The sequence below is a fragment of the Montipora foliosa genome, chromosome 2 (genome assembly GCF_036669935.1).
Source record: "Montipora foliosa isolate CH-2021 chromosome 2, ASM3666993v2, whole genome shotgun sequence".
Taxonomy (NCBI): domain Eukaryota; kingdom Metazoa; phylum Cnidaria; class Anthozoa; order Scleractinia; family Acroporidae; genus Montipora; species Montipora foliosa.
Window position 1 is genome coordinate 61,677,303 of NC_090870.1, and position 11,847 is coordinate 61,689,149.

Consider the following 11,847-nt stretch of genomic DNA (forward strand, 5'->3'; position numbering starts at 1 on the left):
TCAAAACCTAAAATTTGTTGCCTTCTCGTTGTTGTTTTGTGGAGTACGGCAAGAAATGCACGGGTATTCGTGTCGTTGGCGTTGTCGTTGTCGTAGCCGTAGACGTCGTCTTTCCTTAAAAGTCCCTGGCAAACTGCTTCAGCATTTGCTTCAATATCCGTTCGCTTTTGTTAAAGAGCGATGTTGAAACCGTTTGAATCACCTTGAATGGAAGTTGAATTGAAGTTGAATTGATGTTGAATGAGTTTAAAACGTCTAAACTTTTCTTCAACAACCATTCAACATTTCTTTTGTTAGTGCGAATGTTCAATGAAATTGAAGCTGTTTGCCCCCTCTTTCAACTATTAGGGAGCTTACGGCACGACGGCAACGAGAACGTCACAAAACAATGTGCTTAACGGTCAAAAACAAAGGCTCAGCACACCCTATACCTGCGTTTTACATTTTGATACATTTCTTTGCCGACCTCGTCCCGAATTGACCAGATTTGAAGTTGTGTAGAAAACGTGAGAACCTGACAAAACATTTTTAATTTTCTTCCAAAACAACAACACCGTTCATGCCACTTTCTATTCCAAACGACTTGGGGTAAAAACGAAATTATTGCAATAACGGGAAAAAATATTTTTATACACTACGTTCTCTTTGGCGACGTCGTCGTCGTCCTTGCGTAAGTTCCCTATTGTTGGGTATGCGCGTGCGCACTTAATTTGTCTTTCAATGACGTATACGTGTCCGTGTCCATAGTAACAATCGCGGCTGCAGCCTGGGACTGAATACCAGGCCTCTCGTGAAGCTTTGTATCAATATTGTAAAACCGATTGCCCTCCCCAGAAGTCAACATCGTTTAACAAATCGAGCGGATGTTTAAGCCGTTTGCCCGGGCTTTTAAACTGGAAGAGCAACTTGTTTGCTTTTTGTGTTGTTTTTTACGTTTATAGTCGTTGGCCTATGGGTAATCACTCAGTATTTGTTTTGCTTGTAGCATTACAGTGGCAGTGAAAAAGGAAGGTTGGGGCGGAGGTGGAACACGCATCCTTAATTTCACATCTGGTGACTCGGATTTTCCTTTGCTCAAGCCTTCTGGAAAAACACTCAACGTATCCATCGGTCGTGGTCTTCCAAAGGACACTAGTATGTCTGTTTTCTTTTTTCAAGTTTAGATCACAGAATCAAACCAGGAGATAGTACGCTGTAACCGTGTACAACTGATTTGGGTGCACAAAGAGCTGATTCGCTTGAGCAGTGTTGCTGGGTGACCAGCATATCACGGTCCTTAATTTGTCAGCTTTAACAATGACCACTTTGATCACGTTGGCTTTTGTGATAAGGCATGACTTGACACTCAATTGGTAATTTTGTCATCACTGTGTTAACTCGAAATCTTTGGACAGAGGGTCACACAGCAATCCCTGCAAATCTGGGTGAAAGTGTTCGTTTCAGCCTTGCTTTGTGATAAAGACCGCCCAACTTTAACTTCAAACAACAAGACGACAGGCCGAGTCGTGAAAGTACAGAAACATGTAGTTGAAATAATTTTATCATAGAGTTGTACATCGAATGTCATCCGGCTTTTGGAAAGAGTGTATTTATTACGTGGTGAGTGACGTGTGCGCTGATTGCCGGGGTGCATCGGTGGGATCGTCGTCGAACTCAAGATAGAGAATGAAGGGGTGTTTGATTGCTCACTTTGTCGTCTAAACTAAAGTGTTGCACTTGCCGTCGTTCAAACCTGTCAGTTGTAAAGGAGAAGGGGATTGAAAAAGTTTAGATCCTGATCCTTTTTCGTCACGTCAGTCCTTCTCCAAGTGTTTCCCCCCCCCCCCCTCCTTCCGTTCGACCTTCTGGTTAAGGTAAAGGGGGATATTAGGTTAGCGATTAATGACAGTAAGGGTAAACATTTTTTCGTTGTTGTTTGTCAGGGCCTGGTACGAAGATCTCCAAATCGTCATCAAGCAAACCTCGTAGGGCTGCCCCAGGTGCTCCAAATCAACAACAAGCAGCCGATCAGTGGCGTCGCCGTGCGTCCAGTGTCAATCGCTTTGCTGCGTCACACAAACAGCCATCATTGCCTCGTTCTGGTGCACAGCACTTGGCTCGAACTCCTGCCCATGTCAACATGGCTGATCAAGCATTTATGAGAACACCTGAATCTGGAGTGTGCGGGTGAGTTTAGAGTTCATTTCTCCAAATTTGTTACGTGAAATGGCCCTTACGGTGCTTCCATTTATGGGACGCAATCTAGAGAAGCACTGCACCTACTAACGTCTCTTTTCGCCCGTCACTAGCAAGTCTGTCCTGGTTTAGTTCAGGCGAATAACTTAAGGCTGAGAATGGTGTAATCTTCTGTCTTGTGCTTTATGTACTGTGCTGTGTTTGTGTCTCTGGAGTTTTGTGTGTCTACACCTGATTAAAAAACTCTCAAGCATAAGAAGAAGAGGAATCGTCTTAGCAGGAATTTCCAAATGATCAGCACAGATAAGAAATCTGAAAAAATAGTTCTCTAAACAACGTTTTTCGAAAAAGGCGAAAAGGAAAGGCCGTTTTAATTGTTTTCCAAGTTAACATCTTTATGCTTTTTAAAGGTGAAAAAAGGCTGTTCTAATGGACACTAATGCCATGTCTTGATAACCTCGCGTCTTAAAGTTCTTAATTGAGTGAAAATGCATGTTAAATCTGCTAATAAGGGTACTTCTCTTAGTGCTGAAGAAATAAATTAACCCTTCCTCAATTTATTGTCAAAGCACTCTTCACCTTAGCAGTTAAAGTATTGTAATCGTCTGTTATTTTTTAACTACCAGTGTAACACCATAACGCTTGTATTTAAACCATAAACAGATTTAACCGCATGAATCCACCCATCCGCACTCGAGGCACTCGAGCTACTTATCCAGTTCCCAACGGACGCCATGGACTTGACTCGCAACAGATCCAAAATGTGGCATCAGTACAGTCTGGCAATGGAACTCGACAGTATGCACGGCATATGCATCAGCTTGACTATGGAAATTATGGCCAGTACAGGAAAACCGATGGATCTATCAGACGTCTGGCCAACGATGGCGGGCGATCAGTGTGTTTCGAAGACGACAATGTAGCTCCAGGTAGGCAAAAGAGGGACAAGACAGTCATGCGACCGCGCTCTGTCAGCAGCGCAAGTTTTTGGGAAACAGACAATCAGTTTGAGCAGAGTGGACATAAAAGTGTGCGCCGCCCTCGCTCTGTGACCTTTGCTTTGCCAGATGAAAATGTTTACAGTTCTACGGATAGTCCATTGGAAGATGTAAGAAACCATCTGGGAGGAATACCTGGGAATGGCCGTCATTCCTTAAGGCAAGAAGAACTTGGATACAGTACTACAGGTTCCGATAGAAAGAGTCCATCTCAGAGCTCGCATAGACCTTATACTTCGCAACAGGCCATAGTAAATGCAAGAGACCAACAAAGCAAAAATGCTTCTTACCGAGCATCATGCAGTCGTGCCAGTAACCAAGAAAAAGCAAGGGCTATGCAGAAGATAATGGACGGCTATGAGACAATGAAGCCATTAGATTACAACAGAAATAAGTTGAATATTCCCCCAGCCCAGTGCACAGGCTACGTTTCAAGGTCGCACCACCACCTACCAGATCAACCGAATCACAGATCAGGGAAGCAAGGGAAGAGTACAACATGTACAGCTGGATATGACCAGGTTAAGTCTGAACATCATAACGGATATGAAGAAATGAAACCACAGCATTTCAACATGCCAACAGCATACAATTCTGCCACATCCCAGCAGAATGTTGCATACATTAATAACTCTGCTGTTTTAAATGCTGCACACACTTATAGTACAGCAACAAACCTTCAAGATGGCACGCACAGTCGTGCTACATTCCAGCAGAATCCATCGTACAAACATCCCTCAACCCAACAGGGTCACGCATATGAGTACTTGTCATCTTGGCAGAATGTGCAATGCGGTAATTCTGCGACCAAACCCGATGGAATACACTGTTATTCAAGCCAACATAATGGCACGTACAGTCGTTTTGCAAGACAGCAAAATTCGACTCGCCATCCTTCGCCGGCAACAACCACGCAGATCTCTCCTTACAACATGGCGGCTCTGCAGCAGAAGGTTACATACAGTCATTCTTCTAGTCAGCAGTATGGATCATACCATCAGTCAGCAACACCAACCGAGCAAAATCCGGCTTCATACACAGCAAGCCAACAGAATGGAGGACACCATTCTGCGGTCGCATCACAGCACAGTACGCCCTGCAGCTTCACATCAGCCCAACAGAATGGAGTATACCACTCTACGGTGGCTTCTCAGCAGAATTCACAATACAACTCCGCAGCAGCCCAGCAGCACATGTTGTACAATAATTCTAACGGCCACCATGACAATGAAACATACAACCCCGTGATAACCGAGGGAAATGGTTTTAACAACACGGAAATCAATCAAGACCAGGGAGGGGATCAAGGTTACGATGCAGCTCAGCAAGAAAACGGCTGTGATGGTTATGACAGCAGTGATAGCGATTTTGATGATACGGATGATGAGCAGTACGATTATGTGAACTTAAGCCAATGGCATGGTGTGGTGAATGTTTCAACTGAGCAAGGTGTATACCACCAAAAACCTGCTAGGTGAGAAAACGTTTAGTTATGAGGCGGTGTGGCCCAGTGGTTAGTACGCTTGCCTTGAGATCCGGAGTTCCCGGGTTCAGGACTCCTTCTGACCACTCGTTGAATTTGACCCTGGTAGTCCCTGGTTCAACTTCTCGGCTGCACTTGTAAACAGCCCACTGGTTTGCCTCCGGCCAGTTGGGATCCTTAACAGTTGTTGTTGTATGAAATGGATCATATATGCACTGCGGATATGAAATAAAGTGAAGCTATGATCCTCCCAGTTATATGAACGCAATTTTTGCAATTGCGTAAAGAAGCCTGAAAAATTCAGGACTTCAACGGGGTTTGAACCCGTGATCTCGCGATACCGGTATCGCGAAGTCACGGGTTCAAACCCCGTTGAAAGCCTGAAATTTTCAGGCTTCTTAACGCAATTGCAAAAATTGAGTTCGTAACTGCGAGGATCATAGCTTCACTTCTTTTCATATCCGCAGTTCATATATGATCCATTTCATATATCATTTCATCGTTGATTCATTCCTCACGGGAACATTAGAACCCACAAATGACCAGCTCCCAACGTTAGTGACTTCATAGCTCAGTAAGTTTAGAGCGTCGCACCGGTATCGCGAGGTCACGGGTTCAAACCCCGTTGAAGTCCTGAATTTTTCAGGCTTCTTAACGCAATTGCAAAAATTGCGTTCATAACTGCGAGGATCATAGCTTCACTTGAGTTGTTGTTGTATTCTGTCGTTACGTTGATTGTTTCATTGGCCCTGAAAAGCCCCCATGGGGAGCGGTCAATTAAGTATGTATTGTATTGTATTAGTTTTAAACAATCTTAAAATTTTCAAGGTGGTACATAAAATTGGAAATAAGGTAAATTAATTGAAGGCGATTGTTGTTCTGGAAGAAGATACAAACTTGAAGCTGCTAAATTCTTTACATAATTAAAACGAGGTCATAAACATACGAATTATAAATTGAAACAAGTAATTACCCTATCTTGTTTTCTTGAAACGCCAATATTGTTTTAAAATTTTAAATGCGCACATTCTTTTGAGTGTTTCAAATTGCATGGTTTGAAATCGGGTCAGTAACCAGGTTCCTATTGTTACATATTTGATTGTCCTTTGTTCTAAAAGCGAGTAAGTTAATCATGGCTATTGTCCCAAAATCAATCCTTTCGTGCCTTCCGTCGAACAACACTGCCCAGAATATGTCACCTCTAGATTACACGAATGACTTGACTCTTAGGGTGCCTTTTGATCAGGTTGTGGAAGCGTCAATCACTGTCGATCCTTCTCGGTTTAGCTTCGGAATATTTCAGTTATAACTGTAAATCGCACATAACCCCTAACATTCTGAAACATACTCAGTCTGAGTGCACTTTGTGTTGTCTATGTTCTGTGCTTTTTAAGTGAGTTTAGTTAAGGAATGTATTATTTTGTTGGTTAACGTGTTTCAAATACTCTTTTACTTTTGCTCTATCGTCTTTTTTCCATCGTAGAAGTGATAGATCAGGCGTTTAAGGGCGTGGCCAAACGGGAAATGTTTGGCTTTTAAACAATATCAAACTGTGTTTGGTGAAAGGAAAGGAAAGGAAAGGAACTTTATTTAAGTTTCTAGTCGATTTCGCGCTGGAGCACTAATTGGGGACACTGTAAAGTGAAATTAGCAATCAACGCAAATCAAGTCAAATGTTGGTTTTTGAGGAGAGCGGAAATCGGAGTACCCGGAGAAAAACCTATCGGTGTAGAGTAGAGAACCAACAAACTCAACCCACATATGACGCCGAGTCGAGGAATCGAATCCGGGCCACATTGGTGGGAGGCGAGTGCTCTCACCACTGCGCCATCCCTGCATCCCATATGGTGAACAACCGTTTTACTGTTTGGCCACCTTGTTTGGTGCTGTTTGGTCGAGTTTGATAAAATTTGAAGGCCATCAAACATTCGATCAAACGACTTAAAACATTTCTTTTGTTCTTGTGACAGTTAGGTTTGTTTTCCCGAGAGTCCTGATGTTTCCCGAGACGAAATCGAGGGAAACATTATGACTCGAAGGAAAAGGAAACCAACTAGTTCCCGAGGGACCAGACATTAAGTGCTTTGTTATATATTCAGACTTTTCCTTCAACAATCGCAGCAAAACATCCGGAGCGGGCAGCAACTGCGGAATTGTATCCCGGTCGGGATACATTTTATTTTGATCAGGGGCGAAACGAGAAATATTTGGCGTTTCAACAACATCAAACGTTGTTATATACCTACCTTTCACTCAAAACGAGCACTGTGATTGGTTGACTCTTGGTCACGCGCCCCTTATCAAATTCAAATGTATCCCGACCGGGATATAATTCCGCAATTGTTGCCCGCTCCGGATGTTTTGCTGCGATTGTTGAAGGAAAAGTCTGAATATATAACAAAGCACTTAATGTCTGGTCCCTCGGGAACTAGTTAGTTTTCTTTTCCCTCGAGTTCTGATGTTTCCCTCGATTTCGTCTCGGGAAACATCAGGACTCTCGGGAAAACAAAACTAACTGTTTCCCTCGGGACCATACATTAAGTATAATGTTTGATGTTGTTTAAACGCCAAATACAGTGCGACGCGCCTTACCGTGGCCACCTAACAAAGTTTTTTACAAATTGTCCGCCAATCAGGATGTGTGAATTTGATTGACAGTCACGCCTCCTTGCAAAGTTCGCACAATTGTAAGTTGAACCAGGAGCCCATCTGGAGCGTGCAACTTCCATAGAGCGTCTGTGAAACGGCGTTTTCAATGGTAGGTTTATTTTTACACTAGCCCTTCCCGCGAATTAGGTCAAAAAACAAAGGCAGTTCCGGTTCGGTGATCCTATGACGTCAGCTTAATTTCTTGTAATTGGTCATCGGGCTCCTGTGGGAGTCTCATTAGCGGGAAATTCAATCTAAAAATAACCTTACTGGTGAAAACGCCGTTGCACGAAAATAGGTAAGTTGCACGCTCCGGGTGATGGGCTCCTGGTTGAACATCGTTGCATGGGTTGTTTAGTTGACGTATTTACACGTAATTGTTGAATGTGAAAGTTTGTTCGGTGGCCACGGTAAGGCGCGTTGCAGTATATTAGGCACCCTTCGTTGCAAAACTTACTAAAGAGTTTTCGACCTGTCGATGCAGGGCTTATCCCATGGCAACTTAAATGTTTTATGCCGGCGGTGTGTTGCACTCGGCCAAGCGACCGCTCGATCCCATTGAGAGGGCTTTAATAATTTATAATTGATTTTTACTGTGCATCATAGTTGTTGTCAACCATTTTATTCTGCCTCATAGCATAGAGAGAATTAACTCCAAGAAGAAGTGGCTTTCAAAAGGTCCTCCTGCTCCAGGAAAACCCAAGTTGAAACCAAAACCTGTCCCTACCCTCCCCCGCTGCAAAACAATTTATCCGTATGACGCAACGGATGTCGACGAATTGAGCTTCCAACCGGATGAGATTATTGAAATTATCAAAGAAGGTAAAAAAACCGCCACGTGCTGGTTTAGTTTCTATTTATCTACAGGAAGGAACGCTCAAGATATTTAATTAAACATGTCATTGTTTTCAACTGATGCCAGGTAAAATTCCTGGCATTTAAGAGATTCACCAGTAATTGAGTTACCGTTGCACGACTGTTTGACTGTAGGTCTATTGTGGCGTTAATTGCTTTAAACCCAGGCAGTTTCTCTTTTTCCCTCTCTCCCCCTCTTCAATGGACAAGGAAAAGGGAAACTCTCTGAATTAAGCCGGTGCGAAGGACAGCGTTTCAATCCACTTTTGTTATTTTTAAGGCTTATCAATTGTTACCATGAATGTGATAGCATGTGCTTCATCAGTTGGATAGTGTTGGGTTCAACATGGATTTTTGCTCCTTTGGCAGCCAATTGGTTGATGACAAAGGGAGATGCTTTATTAAAAGTAAATGGCTTCCAGTACCCGTACTTCGTGATCAACTGACGCCAGTATAATATTGGGTTACTGAATAATGGGGAAAAGAAGGTGCATACGGTGGACGCCTGAAAGAATCTTCAAGAACCGCTTTTAATGGAAATGCGGCCGTCGTCTCTTTGTTTTGTGTTCCTCGTGACATTGTCGTTTTCTTTTTCAGATCCATCGGGATGGTGGACGGGCAAGCTGCGGGGCCGCGAGGGTCTGTTTCCCAGTAATTACATCGAAAAGATCTAACAAAATCAAAATGTTTACTTCTCTACCCTTGACTTTGTAAATATGTACGAGTGTCTAACAATTTTGGTCAAAAGTGCTTTAAACCAGGTGGTCTCGTGGAAAAGTGAAGTTAGGGTTTGCGGTGAAGTGAGATTGAAATGTTGTGTATGAAAATTTGAGTCCTTAAAACTGATGGAATTGCTTTTCTGTTTAATTAACTTGTTGTTTTAGCATTGGGTTGATTACTCTGGAATAATATTGAACACGGGAATCAAACATCTATGGCACAGTCGAATTGTTGTATGCATGTTTTTCCTCGTACAGTTTTCTTTCAAATATCTTTAAAAAAATTATTGTAAGATCAAATTTAAAGCTTTTCAAAGTATGACGGACTAAACGAAGTCAGTATCATGAAAAAAAAAAAGTACACAGTTATACCACTAAGACTATTCAGTTGTAATTGTATCATAGCGAGTAAATGTCTTATCCTTAAATAGGTCTCCTTTTAATGTTCAGTGATATAGCGTAGCATTGCGAGAATGACAATTATCCCTGATCTTTAGACTGGATTATGTTCAAATGACTGACAACAATAAACTAGTTTTATTTAAGAAACGGCTCCTTATCCTACGAAAAACACCATGCTTGAGTGTTTATCCCTTTTGATATGTGCGTTCCTTTTCAAAAAGAATTTTGTGACACCTCTCCCTCCTCTCTTCTGGGTTTGGAACATTTGGCATTTTTTCTTTCTCTTCAGCGTATATGTCAAAGCTTTTCCTTATTCCAGTCTCATCATTTTAAAATTACATAGCAAGTGACTAGAATGGAATAAGGAACAGCTCACTCTGACTCGTTCGCTGAAGAGAAAGAGCAACGTTGTTTCCTCAGGCCGTGTAGTAAGTTGCGGCCAGCGTTATAACTGAAAACAAGGTTCCGAGAAAATGTTAACCTAATACGCGCGGATATTTTGCGAGTTGCGTAGTATTTTTCCAAGCCCCGCAGGGGCAGAGCGGGATTGGATGATACACGATAAACTTAATTTCAATGACGATAATAATAATACTAATAATAATGCCTGACCTGCTAAACACCTTTACTCGCAGTCGTAGACTAAATTGCTAAGGTCGCGGCTCAACGAGGTCGGATCGAAGGAGCTGTGCTCCCGGCTAGGCGCTCGGCCCCTGAACACGACCCATGTATGACGTCAGAGCACAGCACCACAACCAGATGGAATAGGCCGGGAGTCGATTTTGCTGAGGGAGGAAAACCGGAGTACCCGGAGAAAAACCCTCGGAGTCAGGTTGACACTAAGCCCACATACCATCTCGGGGCCGAGAGTTGAACCCGGGTGGCAGAGGTGGAAGGGATGGTTGATAACCACTAAGCCATCCTGACTCCCCCGAAACCGAGTTGTTGGTACGAAACGACAACTTGCCAATGTTCGCGTAAATTGTATTACAAGTTGGACATGTAGAAGTTCATCCCGTGACATGCGTCAGGAATTTAAAAGTTTGGTTTGATATCAACCTTAGCATGATCGATCACATCACCAAACTTTGTTGCACAGCGTTTTATTACATGTATAACATATGGCGCATTAGAAAATACTTGTCAACAACAACAACCAACTTTATTTTACGAGGGTGAGCACGTAACAGCTAAGGCTGATAAACTTGTGGCCCTCCTACAATTAAATATAAATATATCTAAAACAGTCTAAAAAGGTATAATATAATAATATACAAATAAGTATAGGAAAATTAGTTTATCTTAAAATGTTCAGTGTTCTGGTACCTATCAGTAAAAAAAACCAGTTAAAGCTTTACTGAAACTTAAAAGTGAAGATCTCGACTTAATATCTCTTGGAAGGGAATTCCAAAATCTCGTGGTTGATACTGAAAAAGAACGCCCTCCCTCTGTTTCCCTCTTAAAACGTGGACAAAGTAAATTAAAACCCTCATGTCTGCTTTCCTTACTATGTACATCAGCATTTCTTGTTAATAAACTATTCATATAAGACGGGCTATCCAAGAGAATCCACTTAGTCATTAGTCCACTCCTTTGTCACAAGCAGACTGGACTATGGAAATGGTCTTGTATTTGGTGTTCTACACTATCAACTCCAAAAGCTCCAACGCGTGCAGAATGTATGCGCACCATTATTTTTTATTGAACCGAAGCACTGTCATATCACTCCAGCCTCTTTTGCGGGATCTCCATTGGCTGCCTGTTAAGCAACACATCGTTTTCAAGCTTTTGCTGTTCGGCTATGATGTACTGCGTGGAAACGCCCCACACTACCTTGTCGATCTCATTACGACACTACCGTCTAGCCGGTATAATCTTAGACGAAACAATAATGGTATCACACGGAAAGCTCGACCCCGCGTAACTCGTTTGGTGACCGGACGTTTTCGCGGTTGGTTCCATAGCTTTGGAATGAACTGTCATTATATTCCACCTTCACAGGTTGATTTTGCCGCTATAAAACCCCGAGGAAGCGGCTCATAACCTACGACCAAGGATTCCACACGAACACTTCTCCTTCGATTATGTATCGAGCACTTTTCTCAGAATCCTTGCTATTCCTTAATAGTGCAGTCCTTTGTAGGAATGCTGTTCGGAGTGTAATGCCCAGTTTCCCAACCCAGTCGCCTAATTTTCTTGTTACTCCACCAACGGCGCCAACAATTATAGGTATTACCTGAGCATTTTTCAAATTCCACATTCTCATAATTTCTCTCTTCAGGTCTTGGTATTTTTCAACCTTTTCTTGAGTCTTGAATCTCAAGGGATAGCGATGTCAACAATAAAGCAGTTCTTGTCTTCCTTAGCCGTCGTCGTCGTCGTCTTTCTTTCTTAAGGCTGGTTTTCACTATCGACGGAGTCGGAGTCGTAAACAGAAGCGCAGAGCGATACGATCTTGTGAAATTCAAACTGTCGTTTACGTGAAACGGCAAACGTGAAGCGGTGGGCTGCTGCTTGTCGTAAAGGCATTACGACATTGGTTATTCTAACTAGTCTCTTACGACAT

At 42.6% G+C, this 11,847-nt stretch overlaps 1 protein-coding gene across 2 annotated transcripts in view; it reads left to right on the top strand.

The window, feature by feature from the left end:
- The window catches only part of LOC137984678 (unconventional myosin-Ie-like), a 46,857-nt gene extending 37,550 nt beyond the window's left edge, over positions 1-9,307 (top strand). The window contains exons 29-33 of one of the 2 annotated variants that reach the window (XM_068831922.1): positions 986-1,134; positions 1,923-2,166; positions 2,839-4,647; positions 7,943-8,127; positions 8,758-9,307. In XM_068831922.1, coding sequence (XP_068688023.1) covers positions 986-1,134; positions 1,923-2,166; positions 2,839-4,647; positions 7,943-8,127; positions 8,758-8,834 — 2,464 coding nt within the window. In that variant the 3' untranslated portion in view covers positions 8,835-9,307. The remainder of the gene's footprint in view (positions 1-985; positions 1,135-1,922; positions 2,167-2,838; positions 4,648-7,942; positions 8,128-8,757) is intronic. The other variant, XM_068831930.1, reaches the window with a different exon arrangement.
- Positions 9,308-11,847: the final 2,540 nt, after the last annotated feature.